Genomic DNA, 24010 nt, shown 5'->3' with positions numbered 1-24010 from the left:
CTATTTTACCAGATTTTCCCTCCTGCCCAGTAGGCATGGATCTCAATTTTTAACTGAGCGGGTTCATCGTGTCGTGCAACTCTCTGCTGGAATGATTTAATGATATACCCACGTCGTCACCCCAGGGCTAGAACAGCACAGCCTGGAAACGGAACACTTTAAGGAGACTCAGTCGTCGGATAAACAAGAGGGAAACACAGTTGCAACCTTTTTTCCAGTCACGTACTACAAGTCCTTCCTTTATCTTGCGTTAACCATCAGACATCTAAGGTCTTTGTTTGATGTAGTACAATACTTTGAAGTTGAGGATACTATTTTGTTTGTGGCATCATTGTGCATCCGAGAACGAGGGCGATATGGAGAGAGAGAGAGAGAGAGAGAGAGAGAGAGAGAGAGAGAGAGAGAGAGAGAGAGAGAGAGAGAGAGAGAGACGCTAGCTAGGTAGGAAGGACCCTGGAGGGGGATGGTATTCGTGGGTGGGGAGGTACGTACCCAGACCCAGAGAGAGTGTTGTAGTGAAGACATTACACGTCTGAGAAGCACTCAAAACCACCGTAGGATAAACGCAAGATAAACCCTCCAGTGAACGTGGCTCTGCAAAATAAACAGAAAAATTGATCTGCTGGATGGGACTTTGCTCTTTCTGAAACCCAATGGCTTGACATTCGTTTTGTTCTGTTAGCTAGAGGGAGGCTCTCAAGAGACCCTTGTTCATCAGTGATCTAGTTTTCAAATCACTTCCTAACTTCTGTTTCCTTAAGTATAATCAAGACTCACAAGAAATCTAGTCACAGTTACAATTCAATAATAAAAGCTTTTGAACGATAAAAACTTTTCATCAAAACATTTTAATTGTTATATCCTCGACTTCGTGCATATATATATATATATATATATATATATATATATATATATATATATATATATATATATATATATATATATGGGGAAACAGAAGGAGTCACGCGGGGAGTGCTCATCCTCCTCGAAGGCTCAGATTGGGGTGTCTAAATGTGTGTGGATGTAACCAAGATGAGAAAAAAGGAGAGATAGTTAGTATGTTTCAGGAAAGGAACCTGGGTGTCTTGGCTCTGACTGAAACGAAGCTCAAGGGTAAAGGGGAAGAGTGGTTTGGGAATGTCTTAGGAGTAAAGTCAGGGGTTAGTGAGAGGACAAGGGAAGGAGTAGCACTACTCCTGAAACAGGAGTGGTGGGAGTATGTGATAGAGTGTAAGAAAGTAAACTAGATTGATATGGGTAAAACTGATAGTGGATGGAGAGATATAGGTGATTATTGGTGCATATGCACCTGGGCATAAGAAAAATCATGAGAGGCAAGTGTTTTGGGAGCAGTTGAGTCAGTGTGTTAGTAGTTTTGATGCACGAGACCTGGTTATAGTGATGGGTGATTTGAATGCAAAGGTGTGTGATGTGTCAGTTGAGGGAATAATTGGTGTACATGGGGTGTTCAGTGTTGTAAATGGTAATGGTGAAGAGCTTGTAGATTTATATGCTGAAAAAGGACTGGTGATTGGGAATATCTGGTTTAAAAAGAGAGATATACATAAGTATACGTATGTAAGTAGGAGAGATGGCCAGAGAGCGTTATTGGATTACGTGTTAATTGATAGGCGCACGAAAGAGAGACTTTTGGATGTTAATGTGCTGAGAGGTGCAACTGGAGGGAGGTCTGATCATTATCTTGTGGAGGCGAAAGTGAAGATTTGTAGGGGTTTTCAGAAAACAAGAGAGAATGTTTGGGTGATGAGAGTGGTGAGAGTAAGTGAGCTTGGGAAGGAGACTTGTGTGAGGAAGTACCAGGAGAGACTGAGTACAGAATGGAAAAAGGTGAGAACAAAGGACGTAAGGGGAGTGGGGGAGGAATGGGATGTATTTAGGGAAGCAGTGATGGCTTGTGCAAAAGATGCTTGTGGCATGAGAAGCATGGGAAGTGGGCAGATTAGAAAGGGTAGTGAGTGGTGGGATGAAGAAGAAAGATTATTAGTGAAAGAGAAGAGGGAGGCATTTGGACGATTTTGCAGGGAAATAATGCAAATGACTGGGAGATGTATAAAAGAAAGAGGCAGGAGGTCAAGAGAAAGGTGCAAGAGGTGAAAAAGAGGGCAAATGAGTTGGGGTGAGAGAGTATCATTAAATTTTAGGGAAGATAAAAAGATGTTTTGGAAGGAGGTAAATAAAGTGCGTAAGACAAGGGAACAAATGGGAACACCAGTGAAGGGGGCTAATGGGGAGGTGATAACAAGTAGTGATGATGTGAGGAGATGGAGTGGGTATTTTGAAGGTTTGTTATATGTGTTTGATGATAGAGTGGCAGATATAGGGTGTTTTGGTCGAGGTGGTGTGCAAAGTGAGAGGGTTAGGGAGAATGATTTGGTAAACAGAGAAGAGGTAGTAAAAACTTTGCGGAAGATGAAAGCCGGGAAGGCAGCAGTTTTGGATGGTATTGCAGTGGAATTTATTAAAAAAGGGGATGACTGTATTGTTGACTGTTTGGTAAGATTAGTTAATTTATGTATGACTCATGGTGAGGTGCCTGAGGATTGGCGGAATGCTTGCATAGTGCCATTGTACAAAGGCAAAGGGGATAAAATGTGCTTAAATTACAGAGGTATAAGATTGTTGAGTATTCCTGGGAAGTTATATGGGAGGGTATTGATTGAGAGGGTGAAGGCATGTACAGAGACCATCAGATTCGGGAAGAGCAGTGTGGTTTCAGAAGTGGTAGAGAATGCGTGAATCAGGTGTTTGCTTTGAAGAATGTATGCGAGAAATACTTCGAAAAGCAAATGGATTTTTATGTAGCATTTATGGATCTGGAGAAGGCATATGATGGCGTTAATAGAGATGCTCTGTGGAAGGTATTAAGAATATATGGTGTGGGAGGCAAGTTGTTAGAAGCAGTGAAAGGTTTTTATCGAGGATGTAAGGCATGTGAACGTGTAGGAAGAGAGGAAAGTGATTGGTTCTCAGTGAATGTTGGTTTGCGCCAGGGGTGCGTGATGTCTCCATGGTTGTTTAATTTGTTTATGGATGGGGTTGTTAGGGTGGTGAATGCATGAGTTTTGGAAAGAGGGGCAAAAATGCAGTCTGTTGTGGATGAGAGAGCTTGGGAAGTGAGTCAGTTGTTCGCTGATGATACAGCGCTGGTGGCTGATTCGGATGAGAAGCTGGTGACTGAGTTTGGTAAAGTTTGTGAAAGAAGAAAGCTGAGAGTAAATGTGAATAAGAGCAAGGCTATTAGGTACAGTAGGGTTGAGGGACAAGTCAATTGAGAGGTAAGTTTGAAAGGAGAAAAACTGGAGGAAGTGAAGTGTTTTAGATATTTGGGAGTGGATTTGGCAGCGGATGGAACCATGGAAGCGGAAGTGAATCATACGTGGGGGAGGGGGCGAAGGTTCTGGAAGGATTGAAGAATGTGTGGAAGTCGAGAACGTTATCTTGGAAAGCAAAAATGGGTATGTTTGAAGGAATAGTGGTTCCAACAACGATTTATGGCTACGAGGCGTGGGCTATAGATAGCGTTGTGCGGAGGATGGTGGATGTGCTGGAAATAAGATGTTTGAGGACAATATGTGGTGTAAGGTGGTTTGATCGAGTAAGTAATAATAAGGTAAGAGAGATGTGTGGTAATAAAAAGAGTGTGGTTGAGAGAGCAGAAGAGGGTGTTTTGAAACGGTTTGGTCACATGGAGAGAATGAGTGAGGAAAGATTGGCAAAGAGGATATATGTGTCAGAGGTGGAGGGAACCAGAAGTGGGAGACCAAATTGGAGGTGGAAAGATGGAGTGAAAAAAATTTTGAGTGATCGGGGCCTGAACATGCAGGAGGGTGAAAGGCTTGCAAGGAATAGAGTGAATTGGAAAGGATGTGGTATTCCGGGGTCGACGTGCTGTCAATGGATGGAACCAGGGCATGTGAAGCGTCTGGGGTAAACCATGGAAAGTTCTGTGGGGCCTGGACGTGGAAAGGGAGCTGTGGTTTGGTGCATTATACATAACAGCTAGAGACTAAGTGTGAACGAATGGGGCCTTTGTTGTCTTTTCCTAGCGCTACCTCGAGCACATGCGGGGGGAGGGGGCTGTTATTTCATGTGTGGCGGGGTGGCAACGGGATTGAATAAGGGCAGACTATGAATTATGTACATGTGTATATATGTATATGTCTGTGTGTGTATGTATATGTATACGTTGAGATGTTTAGGTATGTATATGTGCGTCTGTGGACGTGTATGTATATACATGTGTATGTGGGTGGGTTGGGCCATTGTTTCGTCTGTTTCCTTGCGCTACCTCGCTAACGCGGACGACAGCGATAAAGTATAATAAATAAATATATATATATATATATATATATATATATATATATATATATATATATATATATATATATATATATTGCAGTACGTCAAAGTAATGCGCGTGATCTAGTTTTTGCTGATAACCACAAGGAAAAATGAAAGACGGCAAGTCCCAAGCGCACTTTCTTGTGATTGATATCGTCAGTGGAGATATGAGAATGAAATATAAGACTTACAACAGTCACTATATTTACAAGAGAGGCGGAACCGACACACACCTAATCAAAGGTAGATTAGTATAGCTACACATTAAAAAAAGACTTAGAACAATAATGATTTCGGCTAACAACCACAAGCATTTATTACGGTGAGAGAAAAATACCTTCAGTGCAGTCTCATCTTGAAATACGTAGCTCTTACTTCGCGACAGCACTAGGCTCTTCTCTTTGAAACCATTTCATAACCAAACACAAGCGCCCAGATACAGGAAAAACAATGATCCCTTACCTGTACTTTGGAAACCTTTCCTCACACATCTACTCCTTTCTCCAACAAACACAACTGTAACAACATTTACACACACTAAATTGACCAGACAGGCACTGAGCACCTCCCTCCCTACAACCCTAATCCAGTTCTAACCGCCACCCCACCAGACACACATGCACACACCAATCTGACACTACGTACATATCCACCAAATATGCACGTAACACTCCTACTTCATCATATCTCGACCCCTCATACCCAAGATGCAACTTCGACTCTGAACACGTACTCCTCATTCGTCTTGCGCTTATGTGGATCCACAAAGACACACAGTCACTACCCTTAGACCTGTGATCCCTGTCAGTGAACGTGGGCGGCTTCCTGAGTCCTGCGGGAGTCCCACTGTTTAATATTAATTTGCACTTGAAATTGGTTCGTTATCATGCGAGGGTCAGCTTACCATGCAAAGCGGTATCCTAATCAGTTCGTGACACATACGTGTTACCTCAGTGAAGTCCCCTTCTTCATAAGCATCTTTACGATACAGAACAAACGAAAATATTGAGGTTAAATTCATAATACCTGTAACGGTGTTTGATAGTAAAACGCTGGTAAGATGTAAATAGAGATGTACACCACACTTTACTGCCCTGATATGTGATAGTGAAAAAGTTTTCATGAATGCAAATGTAAGTTTTAAATCGAAAAAGTGAAAAAACAAAAAAAGTATAGTTTTAGCTACGATATGTGCCAGATAGTCAAGAGATATCACAAATAGCTCAGGAGTGTTGAGAATCTTAGGAAAAAAGGTTATATAGATAAGCAAACAAATAAGCTAAATTAGTAGATAAAAGTGATATTTCCCGATTCAATAATGCATGAACAAGTCAAACAAAAGTGGAAGTGGTATATTATTACTTCATTATATAATCATGAACTTACAAAGGTACGGGTTCATACTGAATACCTGTGGTGTCTTGACCGTCTAAGGATGAAACCTGATCTACGTAGCGTGTGGAGGATGTTGTCTAGTGGGTAGCGAGGTCTGTAACATGGAGCGGGATGTGGCTCTGGTGTCGGGGAGCAGGCCTAGTGGGTTGTAGGAAAAGGGGTCGAGTGTCATGTCTTGTGGCTGGTTCACTACTCGCATCCAGAAAGACAAGACGCTGTTGGTGTAGTGTGGCTGATGGAGAAGGATCTAATGCGAGCCACATTACCCTTGACCGAGATGATTACCTGCACACAGCCCTTGATTAAATGGTCATGTGTTTGTGGTCTTCTGAGCAACCACCTGGTTGCAGTTGCGTTGAAGTCACTTTTGACTAGTGATGATTACTTGTGCCTCAGTGAGAAATACGCATGGACGAAATTACTCTCCAACGCCTGACTGCCCATAAACAAAGACATAATAATGTATGGTCAAGCCAGAAAATGACGTGACAAGTGGTGTGCCACAAGGAACAGCCATGGGACCGGTTCTAATATATTTTCATGACTGTTGATGAGCTGAACTGTACGATCACGAAATTCGCAGACGATATTAGGTTGGGAAACTTGTAAACGACAGAGATTGAACGTCTGCAGCTTCAAAATGACTGAGCCACATGATGGACGAGGCGTACAGGTGCCAATGAACTTTAACATTTTGGTTAAAAATAAAGGCAAAGTGTGAATTCTGATCAGCTACAAAAGATGAATGAGGAAGAATACTTGCATGTAATAATATATAGCCTCTAGCCTTTTACCTCTAACTCTGTTCTCTTAATTCTGGTGCCATTTTTGCTGCCCTATTCTGGACATTTCTATTAGATCTTTGTTTCTTTAGTTGTGGTGACCAAACTTAAGAAGTATACTTTAGTTTGAGCCATAGGTAGTGTGTGTGTGTGTGTGTGTGTGTGTGTGTGTGAAGTTGTAAGAAATACAGTTTACCTCGATTATACCATTAGTTAACTTTGTAATTGTAGTTTGGTATGAGTGACCCAGAAAGAATAAGTGTCTGTATTAGGAGTATTCCTTTTTGTGTGTTGTCTGCACAGCGAGTAATACTTAGGTGGTATTAATAGCCTCTTTGCACTCATTGTGAATTCGGCTGACTTGTACTGATGAAGGGTTTGGAGATCTCTGTTAATTAACGTTCCTTCGTCAGACTTGCTGCGGGAAGGAATGTTAAGCTGCAGCCAGTGTAAGAAGGCCACTGCCGCTCATACACCATGAGGGATTAGAGCCAGTAATGCGATGCATAAAAACTTCCAAAGCGATGTTACGTAGTTGTGTGTTAAGTGTCTTAGTGGTGATGCTCGAGGATTATTCACTTAAAGCTAAGGAGTACCTCTGTCCCTCGGCAAGATTACGCCTCCAGGTTATCCTAGCGTTACGACTGATGACGTAACGGGTGGAGCTGCTGTTGGTTCCGTGGGTGTGTCGCAGCCAGGTACTAGCAAGGTCATTCACAGTGGTAACCCTAACCATAGTTCCGGTTGTGGTGGTGGTAATGAATATCTTAAAAGATGTCGCTGACGAACTCATTAAGTCTTGCTATCGTGCTGATGTGTTTATCCCAGATGCTGGGCGTCAGGTAAGCCATTGTTGACATGATGGACTATGTCCGTGTATGTGAGATCATTGCACATGCTTTTATTAAAAAAAAAAAAAATAAGGCTATTGGTTTAGATAACTCGCATGGTCGTAGTTATGGTCTTATGATTAGTGTACTGGGAATTACAGGGGTACGTTCAACTGAAGAATTTTTATGCCCAGGTACTGAGAAACCTTCCCAGCAATAAAAAGAGAAATTATGCATTTAAGAAATTATGGATATATGGGGCAAAACGCCAATATGGCCAAAAGGTTTCTCCTGGTTCAGAAAATTCTTCTGTAGAGGAACGCTTGTTATTACTGAGGAAAGCTCAACGAAGTCATCAGCAAGAAATATTAGGCTACATGAAGGTATACAGTTTTTCAGAGATTAAGAGGCAGTTACGTAAACGATATTGGTAGATACGTGGCGCGTGTATACCCTTTAAATGATCGTCTTGGTCAAGTAATTAACTTGTTTATTAATCGGCGAAAACTTAATTAGCTTAAGTGACCCAACCCTGGCCAGAGTGTACACACACACACACACACACACACACACACACACACACACACCTCTATACTCACGAACTCACAGATGCGATGAAATTACACAACATCCACAAAGACCTCAACGAGGAGACCAAACTCAAATACAGACCCACCCACCCACCTCTCAGCTTCTACACAACCCGAAGACAAAGCAGACAACAAGGACAAGAAAGAGGACTCAACATTCGTTCGCCAAGTAATCCCGTTCACTGGCACCACTCGCACTACAACACAGATTACAGACAGTGACGAACGCCCTTGTATGAGAACTTCGACACCCACCTACAGAACCTGACCAACACGCTCAACACCTATCTCTCTGGAGACCACTGCCTACTCACACCCAAAATACCCGGAAAAGAACCACACATGAATCAATTGTCTTCTTTCAACATCCTCATCGTACGCAACCAGCCAACCAGGCTTCAAACCCTTTATACACAGGAACTACTTGGAGGATGCTAAACGCGTTATTTCCTAACACCTCCGTGGTGTAGCGGATAGGGTTCCTGACAATATCACATAGGTTCGAATCCTGGATGCCGCATCGGTCCTCAGTCGACCTATTTGTTCATCCATCTCTAGGGGCTGTTTACGGTATCTATAAGAATATAACGTTGAGATCGCGTTGATTAGGGCCTTAGTTACCCGTGCCATCTCGGCGAACATAAAGAAATCTGATAGTGCTCCCAACCCATCCAATAGACTCGCACAACAAAAACTTCTACACAAAATACAGGAAATCTAACCTGTCACCTTTCCCTGGGCTCTAAAACTTCATCATATGTCATTTCTTATTCCTAGACCATGGTCTGTCTCGTACTTCATCAACACTGCCAACCAGGCCAGCAAGAACAACATATTACAAAAGGATATGGAAAGCTGTATAACCCAAACTCTTTCCCCACAAGCAGTTGACCTTAGTAAACAAAGAAATATGTTCAAACAAAACCCTTCACCATCACCAGGGGTCACTGGACAAGTCCAACGTAATCACAGGAAAGAAAAGTGAAAACTGACACTATAACAAAACCACAAAACCCACAACAACCAGCTCTGGCGAACACCCCAGCACCAAAAACATCTCTTCTCCCCAAGACCCTTCATACACTCCTGAAACACATCGCAAACATCACCTACAAACCAACGACACCCATGAACAGGAATGCTTCAAAGATCCTACGCAAAATACATCCTGACACAATTGCTGACCCCATTTTCACTTGTGCTGTCACTCCCAGTTTAATTAAAACGTCATAGAACTTCTTGCAATAAGCCCTAGATACATTTCATACTCTTTGACTGAAGCGCTTACAAACATATTCAACCACTCATGATTTCACAGTAAAATCCTCAAGCTCTTCAGCGAAGGTCTCTAAGGAGCAGTTCTTTCTTGCACGACCTCCTACCTCCCACAAAACACATCGTGGAAGACTGCCATGTGCAGATGACCTCATAAACACACATCATCATCCTGAGAGTACCCAAGCAGCAACAGACATGCAACAGTGCGTCACAAAATTAGAGCACTAACTCGTCCAGAACAGTGACCCCTCTTATCATCCCACAAGTCCACTGTCATTCAGTTAACCCCTGGTAAGCATGAAATCAACTTGCATCCACCTTTCTCCCGGGGTAGTCAACCGTCTTCACTCAACAGAACTCGACTCATAGTGGGCATCAGTAGTAGTGTATTGGTAGTGTATTGGTCCCTCCCTATACCCCAGCTAACTCGAGGAACATCCCGTCTCCCGAGAACCATCCTACACTCTCCGTGTCTTACTTTCTGTCTCATCAAAACGGGACTACCGGGCTAGTCCTGCCATCTTCTTACGAGCACCATACACCTACTCGAACTTCACTTATTTTCTTCACATAAGTTCTCCCTCCTGCGTGCACAATCGATTTTAGATATGATCATGATAAAGGCCATAGTTTCCGGGAACATGCGGTTCTAAGAATCTTAGGGTTTCCAGCTGACTCTATTGCCAATGAAAGGGAGAGCTCAGACAGCTGTAATACCGGCTCCTCTCACGACCTTTCTTGTCATGAACACCTCTCCTAATGTAGTGCATATCTGTCTGAAACCCAGTTGTCTAATGTTGTTCTCAGTATCTCCGATCTCCCATCCAACTATAATCTCCACTCACAGTTACGGTTCAAAAGTTGTGTCTGAGGTTATTCCAGTAACAACACACCTGTTGCACGTCTCAAGAACTTTAAGTCCCTAAAATTTGAAGTTATGTGACTCAAGATCTATACCCCAAGTACTATATTTATCTTTCCTGTCTACTAATGGCTGGTAGTTAATCACTCCTGAAAAATTGTTGGAAATCCTATGTAGTTGCCCTTGACGTATCCAAAGCTTTTGACATGGTGTGTCATAGGCGTCTCATCTCTTAAGTTTCAATCTATTGGCTTCTCTCCTTCACGTTGTTGCCTTATTACTAGCTTCATCTCCAGCCGATCTGTCTCCGTGGCTGTTGATGGATCAGCCTTACCCTAAGCACTTCATCAACAGCGATGTCCCCAACATTTTGTTCGTCTTGTTATCAGCGATTTCGTGTCTTCTACAAATAACCAAATGCACCGGATTCTGACGACTCAACACTGCATTCCTCCACATCCTTCAATGTGTTCCTTCCTACACTCGATCTGAATCTCATCTCGACACAACTCCCTCATTAAACTCAGACAGGACATCTCAATGGTGTAGACGACTTCAGGAAAAGTTTAATGACTCCGAGAACCCGTTTCTACCCATCTCCTCACAGCTACCATCTCTTGACTCGGTGAACAAACTTAGTATTACTGTAACATTCACTCTTTCTTGGAATCCCCACATTACGGAAATGGCTTAGTCTGATTGTCAGAAATTGGAAGTTTTGTTGAGATGTCGAAATTTCTTTTCCTTTGAACAGTTGCTTCATTCATGCAGAAGAATGATCCGTCGTCCTCTTACATCTGGGGTGGTTCTAGCTCTGCATCCTTACTTGACAGAGTTGAGCCGAAAGCGGTCCGATTTATAAACTCTCTCAGGCTAACTTTCAAACTTGACCCGCTTTCCAAACTTTTCGGCAATGTTGGTCCACTTCCCATCTTCTATATTTATGACTTTGGTTTTTGCTCCCGAGAGCTGGCCACTTGTGTGCCCTCACGTGAGGTACTAGTGAAACAACGCAATACTCGGCAAGCAACAGCGTCACATGATTATACTGTGTGGCCGTTGGCACCTGGAGGGTTGGTCGTTTTGATAACTGTTTCCTTCCCTACACCTCGAAGCTTTGGAACTCTCTAGCCTCTCATGTCTTTCCCAGTAACTATAACTTGGCACATTTTAAAAGACAGGTTTTTCGTTTCCTCCAAATTTCGTAAATACTTTAATTTCTCTTTTCTTTCCTTTGTTATAATCCTTACTGTATGTATATGTATTACTTCCCAGCCTTGATGTGGACTCTTGTCCGTAACTGGGGCGTCCAACGTCAAATAAGTAAGGAGTATCTCCATATGTCCGACACGTAACAAACCACCTTACATATTTCTGACGAAATAAATCACTTCATGTGTCTGACACGTTACACGCCACTCTCAATATGTCTGACACATAATACACCACTCTCCACATGTCTGACACAAAAAAACGCTTTCCGGGAACCAACTGACACATAACAAAACACACTCAACATGTCTGACACATAACATACCTATCCCTCTCCAAATACCTGACGCATAAACCTCTCCATACGCTGGCGTATAACTTACCCTCCCCCACATACCTCGCAGATGTCACTCTCCACAGTTGTGCAGCACGGTCACCACGGACGCGTACCCCAGTACCACTTTCGCGCGCTCGTACTCCAGTACCACTTTCGTGCACTTGTATCCCAGTACCACTTTCGTGCACTCGTACCCCAGTACCACTTTCGTGCACTCGTACTCCAGTACCACATTCGTGCACTCGTACTACAGTACCACATTCGTGCACTCGTACTCCAAGTACCACATTCGTGCACTCGTACTCCAGTACCACATTCGTGCACTCGTACCCTAGTACCACATTCGTGCACTCGTACCCCAGTACCACATTCGTGCACTCGTACTCCAGTACCACATTCGTGCACTCGTACTCCAGTACCACATTCGTGCACTCGTACTCCAGTACCACATTCGTGCACTCGTACCCAGTACCACTTTCGTGCACTCGTACTGCAGTACCACATTTGTGCACTCGTACCCCAGTACCACTTTCGTGCACTCGCCCCCTAGTACCCCTTTCGTGCACTCGCACCCCAGTAACACATTCGTGCACTCGTACTCCAGTACCACATTCGTGCACTCGTACTCCAGTACCACTCTCGTGCACTCGTACTCCAGTACCACATTCGTGCACTCGTACTCCAGTGCCACATTCGTGCATTCGTACCCCAGTACCACTTTCGTGCACATGTACTCCAGTACCCCTTTCGTGCACTCGTACCCCAGTACCACTTTCGTGCACTCGTACCACTTTCGTGCACTCGTACCACAGTACCACTTTCGTGCACTCGTACCCGAGTACCACATTCGTGCACTCGTACTCCAGTACCACATTCGTGCACTCGTACCCCAGTACCACATTCGTGCACTCGTACCCCAGTACCACTTTCGTGCACTCGTACTCCAGCATTCGTAACAATACCCTTGCGTAATATCCTTTCATATTCACGCTCGGGTATGCGTGAGAGGACACACTAGAACTAATTCTACCGCTGTAACCAGAAACTGATGATGTAAGCACAACTGCGTGGTTGTGCGAAATGAGATGATAAACTGAACAATTTTACGAATAATCCTCCTGTTTTGATTATAAATGGAAAAATTTCACGAATGATTCACCTGTTTTGATTATAAATGGAACAATTTTACGAATAATTCTTCTGTTTGGATTATAGATTGAACGATTTTACGAATAATTCTCCTGTTTTGATGATAAAGTGAACAGTTTTACGAATAATTCTTCTGTTTTGATTACAAATGGAACAATTTTACAAATAATTCTCCTGTTTTGATTATAAACTATTTTCATAATCAGAAGCGTGTGGTTGTGGGAGACGAGATGATATATCGAACAATATCAAAGAGTTATTGCCTTGCTTTCACTAGAATCTGGCGAGATAATCAATCTTGTGTGGTAATAGGAATTAAGATGATTTGTCTAATATATTTTACGAGTAAGTCTGGCTCTATAATTAAAAACGGATGTCATAAAACAGGATTCTGTGGTCGTACGACATGGGATGATCAGTCAGACATCTTATGAGCAGTTCTGTTGGTCAAACAAAAGAAAGTGACGTTATAACTAGAATTATGTGGTTAAACGGATTGAGTTAATAGATTGTAATCGTGTAAGTTCAAAGTCCTAAGTCAACGCAATGGTCAATACGTGGCCATTCGTTCTGGTCCGGCATTCTTGAACACTTCGTATTATATCCTTCTGGAACCGGCCACGTACCTGTGTAAGAAATGTGGAATCATAATGACTACGAGAAATTTAATCAAAATATCGAGAGATTTTATTATGTATATTTTTGACAAGAAACGTAAACCAGTCTCCGCTTTATTTGTTGTATATACGTTTTTAACAGCGAGTCATGACCATGGCTAAAGTGACAACGAGCGACGCCTTTATTTCACATATGTATAACGGAGTAGTTTACATGACTGTGAATTATAGAGGAATGAGAGACTCTCTTCACATCGACAAGATTGTGGAAGAGAGAGAGAGAGAGAGAGAGAGAGAGAGAGAGAGAGAGAGAGAGAGAGAGAGAGAGAGAGAGAGAGAGAGAGAGAGAGGTGGTCGCTACGTGCTTGACATGTACTCGTGCACCAGCTCTGCAAGCTATTGTGGTACACGCTATGAACCCTCACCTTGGTTTACATCTAACATGAGACTTTCCAAACACCTGGCATACAGCATACCACTTTCCACCTGCACTAGTTTTCCATATGTCTGGCAAACGTCAGCTCTCAGTATCTGACACAAGGTATACCGTTCTTAACACGCCTGGCGTACGATATCTGCATGTCAGACACAACTTATCATTCTACACAAGTGTAACACTGAGGAATCCCTTTCTCTATACACCTGAGGTAGCATGATACTCCCTGTACGTTTGATACAGCATAGCACTCCCTGAATGTGTGCCAGCCACTCAGTATATTACTTTCCTTATGTGTGAGTATCTGAAGCACATCACTCCGTACCTACCCTTCGCTCCTCCAACATACTTTGTACATACTACTTCCGAGACGTCTGCCACACACAACATGCCAAGCCACACACTGTCTCGCGGGCGTGACACAACGGACGATTGCCCCTGTGCTTGACGCAGAGCGTGTCCTTCCCTCACATGAAGGATACATTACATACGACTGCTCTTCACATACATATTTTACATTATGGCGCTCTTCACATGCAAGATACATAGGATACAACATTAAACATGCGTGACACATCATATTCCGCTCCCTACCGTGCGTGACACACAACATAGCATTCTCCAACTGCATGAGAAATCACCATGTGGTTTCTCACGTATACGGAAAGCATCATGTACATTTCCACATACATGAGGTAGAATGTGTCCACATTCTTGGGATATAACATCACAATTCACATCTGCGATTGAAAGAATATCAAGTCTATTTTACACATGTTGCACTGAATTTACAATGTTTTACAGAAGTGTGAGAGCAAGATTATGATTTCCCTAAATGTGTGGAAGAAAGCATGCTTCTTTTTCAAAAGTGTGACACTTTAGACATCACTTTTCTGGATATGTGACACAAAATGTATCACTTATGGAAAGTATGAAAGCGTACTGTTACGAACGTGTGCGCGTGTGCCCACATGTTCGTGTATATAACGTGTGCGTGTCCTTGTGTATAAAGATGTCTTCCTCTGAGAATGGCTCGGAGCTTCTGTTCCCACCATGCATTAGGCTTAATAATGTAATTTTGAAGCCAGAGGGTCATTTGTCCTTGAGCTGTCAATCAAGAGGAGTGTGAGTTGCCCAGAATGTGCGTCGCTAGAATACCCCAACCAATCACAAGTGCTCTTAGTCCCATAGCCAATCAAGGGTGGTGTTACAGCTAGCAGGGCGGAGACTCGTCTTTGTAATAAATACCCATGACACCCGCTTAGCTCTCTCTCTCTCTCTAGCCCAGCGAAGTAAGTGGTCTCCCCTGCTGTAAGCATGTAAGCCCGTTACCCGAGTACTGTGCTGTAAGCCTGTTATAATTATCGGTGTAATGTTATCGAAGAACTGTCAGAAAGGAAAGAGATCTCCTAGCTTGAAATCTTATGTGGAAAGTTAACTCATGTACAAATGTTAACTCAAGTTCAGTGTTAACCCATGTTCAGTGTTAACCCATGTTTAATGTTAACTCATGTTCAGTTCTGTGTTAACTCATGTTCAGTGTTAACGTAAATGATTCATGCCTGATTTATGCGCTTATCTTTTTACACTTCAATTCTTCTTCATTATAAGTAGATTTAATGTAATGCTGGTTATCCCGTTGTGAAACAACAAATCTGTAACGTCCTTGCAAGACAAGGATCAGTATAGTATTTGTAACATATATATGTTACTGGCGACCTTGCCCCAACAAGTATTGAGTTCGTAACAGTACCTCTTCTCTAATATAATACTTATCAAGATTTGTGCAGCAAATGACTACTCCCCTACATATGATATGAAACACGTCCATTCCCCCAAACATGGACGCAACATTAGACCCTTGTGCATATTAGAAAGAGCAACACACTTATATTTCTGACATTTCTACAACGAAGTGACTCTATTCCACAGTTCTGTGCTCGCGTGGCTGTGGCGTGGGTGGCGCCTGCGTGGGCGTGGAGCGCTGCAGGTGTGGGCATGGCTACACCGGGCCATCCTGCACCTTGCCCAAGTGTGACCCACCTTGCAGCAACGGAGGCACGTGCACCAGCCCGGGAGTGTGCACGTGTCCCGAAGGTTACTCAGGCCTCTGGTGTACCATCAGGTGAGTTGACGGACGCTTTGCCAGGTATTCGTGAGACTCCGTGAGGGACTAGCGAGGTGCTTCCCTCACCTTCACACACACACACACACACACACACACACACACACACACACACACACACACCGGCACCCACACCTTACACATCCTGGGCGTCGAGTTAAAGTGGCGATCACGAAACTTGGAAGCGAAATGATGTCATCCTCTCTCTCTCTCTCTCTCTCTCTCTCTCTCTCTCTCTCTCTCTCTCTCTCTCTCTCTCTCTCTCTCTCCACTAAATTTGTACGTTGGTATCTCTCCCTCCATCTAACCTCTCTTAAACAGACAACTACGAGCCTTGAACAGAACCTTACGACCCTCGTGTAAGATGGGAAGGCCTTCGTCCTGTTTCTTAAGGTTCGTGTCAAATGCCTGGCCATCAGACTCGAGTGTTGTGATTAAGGTTATCATCATCCTGATCAAAGGCCATAACATCATGCTCAAAGCACAGGCCATTTCATCTGTATTTGTGTTTTCCTCTCGTTCATAGACCTTTGTCTGAAGAGAAATATTAGGTTGGTCTAAATTATTACAGATGTGTGAAGGCATGTGTTTCAGCACTGTGTGTTTGCGTATACCTAGCTCACCTTCACTCCTGTGTGAATGTCTTCCAGTACCTGTTTAGTTTTAAAGACGATTATGATCTGATGATTCAATTATTCTTCGTCCCTAGGGAGAAGGTTCTCGCAGCCTCTGTACCCACCACAGCTGGTCATTTCCTGGTGTATCTCTTCGTTAACAAGTGCATTCTTTTACAACTCTCTGTCGCATCTCCTGATGAAGTCTCAATCCTATTAAAAGGATATGATTTAACTGGTCGTCCTACCTATCAGCTCAGTCGGGATGATCCACGACTTGTTCTGCTTCACGTCTGAGAGGTTACAACTTATCTTTTCCGAAACTTTCCTCCTCTGTTGATATAATCTTATCTGTCCCTCCAGTTAAGACTCGAACCAATACCACCTTCTGGTCGTCTCACTCATAGTAGTATAATGTGTTATCTGCTGGTAATCTGTAACTCTCATACCACGAGGTATAATTCAGTTGCTTATCCACCACCCCCCACCACATAACACCCCCAGATATGGGTGTGGTTTATCACTTGTCCTACATTTCACACCGAGTAAGTATAAGTGACCTATCCTTCGAGCTTCCAACCCCAGAGGGTATAATCCCATTACTCCAAGCTACTGTATTCTAACACTTGTATTCTAACACATGCCAGCTGCTGTATTCTATCACACGCCAACTATGGTATCTAACACATGCCATCTGACTCACTGATGTATTTATAGAATGGTCTTCTATCCCACTTCATGCAGTACAGCAGCTTCTATCCTTACCCTAATTAGGAGATTTCAACACCCTGTCATTTCATCCCAGCTGGTGTATCTTGACATATCTAATCCCATCTCAGTTGGTGTATTCCAACATCTGTCATTCCAGAGCAGCTGGTGTTCTGTGATGGATGTCACCCAGCTGCACAGTTGGTTTGCTGCTGCAGATGTCACATTACAGCTGACATTTCAACAATCAACAAACCCAACCCTGCGAATTCTAACAACTCTCCTACCCCAGCTGGTGTATTCTAACAGCTGTCTTTCGCCAGCTCATGTATTCTATCGTCTGTCATCCCCAGCTGGTGTACTTTTAAGAGCCATCGCCTCCTCTTGGAGTGTATCATTCCACACGCGGTCTTCCATATCGACCTATATATATATATATATATATATATATATATATATATATATATATTATCCCTGGGGATAGGGGATTAAGAATACTTCCCACGTATTCCCTGCGTGTCGTAGAAGGCGACTAAAAGGGGAGGGAGCGGGGGGCTGGAAATCCTCCCCTCTCGTTTTTTTTTTTTTAAATTTTCCAAAAGAAGGAACAGAGGGGGCCAGTTGAGGATATTCCAAAAAAGGCCCAGTCCTCTGTTCTTAGCGCTACCTCGCTAACGCGGGAAATGGCGAATAGTTTAAAAGAAAGAATATATATATATATATATATATATATATATATATATATATATATATATATAGCACTTCTCCACTCATGACACGTGATCCACCTTTCAGAAAGTGCAAGTACGTGCCCAAGCAGGTGGCATACACGAGGAGCTACAAGAAGGCCGTGCCACAGAGAGTACAGACCCACTGCGGCGCCTGGGGTTGGAAGAGCTGCACGTCTGTCAGACAGGTGTACCAGACTGTGACACAGAAATTCTACCGCACCGTCTACTCCTGTGAACCCTCCCCCTAACGCTCTCAGAAACCCCGCAGGGCAGGAGGGAAATAATTAAGTTGAATATGATCCTCTCTTTCTTTTGGTCCCTGATTCCACACTAAAGGGGGTTTACCTACAGTTGATAGAGGAATTAGACCTGTGTTCCGTGGCCCATAACGGGTTAAACGACTGTGTCTTACCTGTAGTTTATCAAAGGTACATACCTGACCCTTATGTTATATGTTACTGTACCCTTATTACTGGATGAGATGTATATTCGTCAGCTACATAATGTTTAAGATTAGGTTAGACTTCAAGTGCTTGAAATTATACTGTAAAAAATGATCTGTATATTTATTTTGCAAAATGTAGAGAGCTGTAAAGTCTGGAAGTATAATAGGCACTTGGGTTAGGTGGTACCAACATTTATATTAACACAGCTGCCAAAAAGCTGTCCTGTGCCTGTCGTTAACAACTGACCTTCAGTGTTGTAAAGATTCCAGTAGATCCTGTGTAGTGCCGTAGATTTTGGCTTGGTATGGGGTCGTCCATAGGTACTAGAGTATTGTCAGGTGAGCTGCGCGTGTCTTGGAGCAGAGAGATTGAGGCCTTGTAGACATCACGCTCATTATACAAATAACTAAATGCTGGCATCGGCTGATTAGCAATTAGCAAGATATTTCGGCCAAAGACATCGCTGCTTTCGGGGAGGTGTCTTGATACATCTGCTTCCTTTGACTCGATAATTAAGTAATTACATTCCCAACTTTCAAAATGAATTAGTGAACTTTTAGAAACTGTGATTAATGAACTGGCGTTCTCTGGGACAAGGTATAATGCAGCCGCTCCGTCTTGCAGTACAGTCAACACGGTCGAGTGCAGGGGTCGTGTGTGGTGTATCACTGACCACAAGTGTCCAGTGTATATCATCATGTGTGCGTCTGTCTGGTCAGTAGTGCATCTAGGAACACCAGTGTCGAAGGCGTCCTTCCCTGCCGGTGGTATGTGTGTGTGTTGCTAAATGCGAGAATTATGTAAAGTAGTTTAGTTGATTACACCATGTGTGTGTGCCCTTCGGGAACTTGCTTACAAGAATGGGTGAATTGGAATATATATATATATATATATATATATATATATATATATATATATATATATATATATATATATATATATAATATATTCTCAGCGGGCTTAGGAAGCCAGGGACATCCACTGAACAGGGTAACATAAGAATGGTGTTGATTTTTCGTGTATATCTGCGAGAGGCGAGTGTAGGACAGATGCATGTGTGTGTGTGTTAAGTGTTCCTCTAATATGTTGAATCGGTGTTTGTGGCGTCAGAGGCGGGTAATGTCCAGAAAACAGACGAGAAAGTGTAAGTTTCTTTAGTGTCATGGTGTGTTTAGGGGGGAGGGAAGATCTGTGAAGATGTATTATTGATGTGTGAAGCAGAGGTAAGCTTTGTATTTCTACATGGGAGTTAGTAGGTGCTTATGGAGTTATTTGGGTGGGACGAGTCTCATGTTTTTGCCTAGAAATGAGTGCCGAGCACATCACAGTAAGGGTTTATTATTAGTATTTTCGTTTTGTTGTACAAGTGTTGACTATCTCTGGTCGCTACGTATTTGACTATTGCTCCGACTGTTATGTTTTGTGTGGTTTACAACTGTTATATTTGCCTCTGGACTGGACAAGATGATGGGGCAGGTAGGGCGTAGTGTGGATCAATTACTTGTGAATGTTACTTAGGGATTCTTATTTCTTTCCAAAACTTGTGCTGGTATGTGTTCCGGAGGACGTCTAGCTTGCGAGTGAATGTCAGTTGTGTGTCCTATGTGCTTTTTGTTATGGTTGGAGGTTGAGGGGAAATTGACTATTCAGGTTCATATAACGAGGTTGCAGGTTCGATTAGTATCTGGCTGAGGTTAAGAGGGGTGACAGTGGATTTCTGTGGGGATGCAGATAGTATGTGTTGAGTGAGCTAGTGTTCTAATAGTATGATGAAGTGTTACATGCTTTACGTGGTCTGCAGGTGGCGACGGAGATTGAAGAGGAGTGTAGGTACAATTGACACCTAGGGGCATTCCACTGTAAAACTTTAGGATTTTGTACGGGAAGCCTTGTGAATGACTCTAGCTTGGCAGCCAGCTATGGAACTTGTTTAAACAATATTTCGTCATGTCTGTGGAGGTGGAGAGTGGTGTCATATATATATATATATATATATATATGAAAGCAAGGTAACTAATCTTTACAACACTATAGCTGAGTCATGTTTTCCAGATTATGTTTAGTGTATATAACGATGAATCTTCTACCTATGCTCTTATGGTTGTTCTGTAATAGGTCGGTTACTTATACAATGTTACATGTAGTGTAAAAAAAAAAAAAAATGAATGTTGGAATCAATCCAAACGATTTAAGGCAGCATTTGAATTGCTAATATGTCAATAAATGTGAGTAATTACATAGATTTTCCTGTCTTTTCTCCTTACCCTAAAACACTGTTCCAGACCAATAAATTTTGCTTCAAAATAGAAATATAACAAACGCTTCTCTGCGTCAAATAATAATCGAATAAGCGAATCATAAGAAAAAGTTTTAGAATAAAGATAAATTAACGATGACATAACATAAAGACGGCCAGAGAGTATTTCAACTATATTCTTCTTCAGCATGAATAATGGTAACCATTATTTAGAGATTTTTCAGCAAATCTAGTTCTCTGAGAAAAATACCAAAAAATGAAATATTCCTTATACTGTAGTTATGACGCAAATAAATCCCGAGAAAAATATCAAAAACTACATGTAATAGTTCAGGGTATTTTTTTTTTTTTGCTTCAAAACTGATATATATATATATATATATATATATATATATATATATATATATATATATATATATATATATATATAAATATTCCTATGAGTCCACGGGGAAAATGAAACACGATAAATTCCCAAGTGCACTTTCGTGTAATATCACATCAGGGGAGACACAAGAGAGAAATATAAGTCAGTTGATATACATCGAAGAGACGAACCTAGGACGCCATTTGGTAAACATCCGATTGTCCAAGACATACAAAGAGCGTTCATAAACTAATCATTTTAAAAATTTTATCAACAATAAAGTTATCTAATTTGTATAGACCATCACTAATATTAAGATTATCATTCTTTGTGTATTCAATAATAGAAGATTCAATGATATTTCTCGTGGTAATAGAGTTAATAACTGAGATGGCATTACTCCAGTTAATACAATGATCATAGTTTTTAACGTGATTAAACAAGGCATTTGTTTCTTGTCCCGTTCTTACACTATATTTATGTTGCTTAAGGTAACAGAAAGATCCTTACCAGTCTGCCCAACATGAAATTTATCAATTTCCACATGGCACTTTATAGATGCATCCAAGAGAATTTTCTGGTGAATTCGTGATTAAGATATTCTTTATAGTATTATTGTTGCTGAGGGCAACATTTACATAAAAATGATTTAAGCAACATGGGAAGTAAAGTGAAATTATTATTAAAAGGGAGAACTAAAAGATTCTTGGTGTCAATGAGAGGTTTGGGCTCAACTCTATAAAATGATTCCTTTGCTAACTTAAGGGATTTTATCAATGAAAGATCTAGGGTACCTTAACTTAGATCCAATAGGATATATCTTCTCACACTCATCATCAATAAACTCTGGACTGCAAATACGTAATGCCCTGAGGAACATAGATTGAAATGATAATTTAACTCATGTTGAGATGAGTAATAATGGATATATGAGCATACATTGGTAGGTTTCCTGTATATGTTAAACTTAAACTTGTTTCCTTGCCTATAGATCATGCAATCTAAAAATGATAACATACCATTATTTTCATTTTCTACAGTAAATTTCATGGAAGGTACTAAATTGTTAAGTAAGGAGAGAGATATTTGTAAATCTTCATTTGTTGGCCAAACACAAAGAACATCATATACATACCTAAACCAAATTGCATTAGAAGGTGAGATATCCTTTAGTAATTTTGTTTCAAAAAATTCCATATAAAGATTACTTAGTACAGGTGAAAGAGGGTTACCCATTGCCATACCAAATTCTTGAGCATAATAATCTCCATTGAATTGAAATACACAGTCTTTTATACACAATTTTATCAGTACAGTGAAAACAGACTTTGAAACAGGTAAATGAATATCATCCAAGACATCAAATAAATATTCTATAAGGTCATCAACTGGAACTTTAGTGAAAAGTGGGGAAATATCAAAGTTAACTAGTTTGAAATCAAAATTAACATTGATATTGTTTAGCTTGTTGACTAAATCTACATTGTTCATGATATTAGAATTTGATACCTTACCCACTAAAGGGCTTAATGAAGAAACTAACCATTTTGACAATTCATATGTGATGGAGCCTACTGAACTCACTATAGGTCTTGCTGGAAAATTCTGTTTATGTGGTTTGATAAGTCCATACATATATGGCAATGAAGAGGACAAATATGACAAACTTTTGATAAGAGAACTATTACCTTTCAACAACAACTTCATTTATTATTGAAATGGGAATTAACTGATTCTAAGGGATTTTTACTAAGTTTAGAGTATGTTGTGTCATCATTTAAAATGAATGATCTTTGGTAAGTCCATATATGTTTGGACTTACCAAAGCACATACAGAATTTTCCAGCAAGACCTATAGTGAGTTCAGTAGGCTCCATCACATATAAATCATCAAGATGGTTAGTTTCTTTATTGAGCCCTTTAGTGGGTAAGGTATCAAATTCTAATATCATGAGCAATATAGATTTAGTCAACATTCTAAACAATATCAATGTTAATTTTGATTTCAAACTAGTTAGCTTTGACATTTCCTCACTTTTCACTAAAGTTCCAGTTGATGACCTTTTAGAATACTTATTTGGTGTCTTGGATGATATTCATTTACCTGTTTCAAAGTCTGTTTCCACTGAACTGATAAAATTGTGTATAAAAGACTGTGTACTTCCATTCAATGGAGATTATTATGCTCAAGAATTTGGTATGGCAATGGGTAACCCTCTTTCACCTGTACTAAGTAATCTTTATATGGAATTTTTTGAAACAAAATTACTAAAGGATATCTTACCTTCTAATGCAATTTGGTTTAGGTATGTATATGATGTTCTTTGTGTTTGGCCAACAAATGAAAATTTACAAATATCTCTCCCCTTACTTAACAATTTAGTACCTTCCATCAAATTTACTGTAGAAAATGAAAATAATGGTATGTTACCATTTTTAGATTGCATGATCCATAGGCAAGGAAACAGGTTTAAGTTTAACATATACAGAAAACCTACCAATGTATGCTCATATATCCATTATTACTCATCTGAACATGAATTAGATTATCATTTCATCTATGTTCCTTAGGGCATTACGTATTTGCAGTCCAGAGTTTATTGATGATGAGTTTGAGAGGATATATTCTATTGGATCTAAGTTAAAGTACCCTAGATCTTTCATTGATAAAATCCCTTAAGTTAGCAAAGAAATCATTTTATAGAGTTGAGCCCTACGTCCCATTGACACCAAGAATCTTTTAGTTCTCACTTTTAATAATGATTTCACTTTACTTTCCATGTTGCTTAAATCCTTTATGTAAATATTGCCTTCAACAACAATAATACTATAAAGACTATCTTAATCACGACTTCACCAGAAAATTCTCTTGGATGCATCTATAAAGTGCCATGTGGAAATTGTGATAAATT

The 24010-nt window shown here is 41.1% G+C and overlaps 1 protein-coding gene across 7 annotated transcripts in view; it reads left to right on the top strand.

Moving 5' to 3' along the window:
• The window catches only part of LOC139766508 (uncharacterized), a 1237960-nt gene extending 1217244 nt beyond the window's left edge, over nt 1–20716 (top strand). For all 7 annotated transcript variants that reach the window (XM_071695222.1, XM_071695230.1, XM_071695271.1 and 4 more), the window contains 2 exons: nt 15783–15975; nt 18093–20716. In XM_071695222.1, the coding sequence (XP_071551323.1) occupies nt 15783–15975; nt 18093–18276 (377 nt within the window). In that variant the 3' untranslated portion in view covers nt 18277–20716. The remainder of the gene's footprint in view (nt 1–15782; nt 15976–18092) is intronic.
• The last annotated feature ends 3294 nt before the right edge of the window (nt 20717–24010 follow it).

The sequence above is a fragment of the Panulirus ornatus genome, chromosome 4, assembly GCF_036320965.1.
Source record: "Panulirus ornatus isolate Po-2019 chromosome 4, ASM3632096v1, whole genome shotgun sequence".
NCBI classification, from domain to species: Eukaryota; Metazoa; Arthropoda; class Malacostraca; order Decapoda; family Palinuridae; genus Panulirus; species Panulirus ornatus.
The sequence above is the reverse complement of the archived record's forward strand: the minus strand, read 5'-3'. Positions and strand labels throughout refer to the sequence as shown.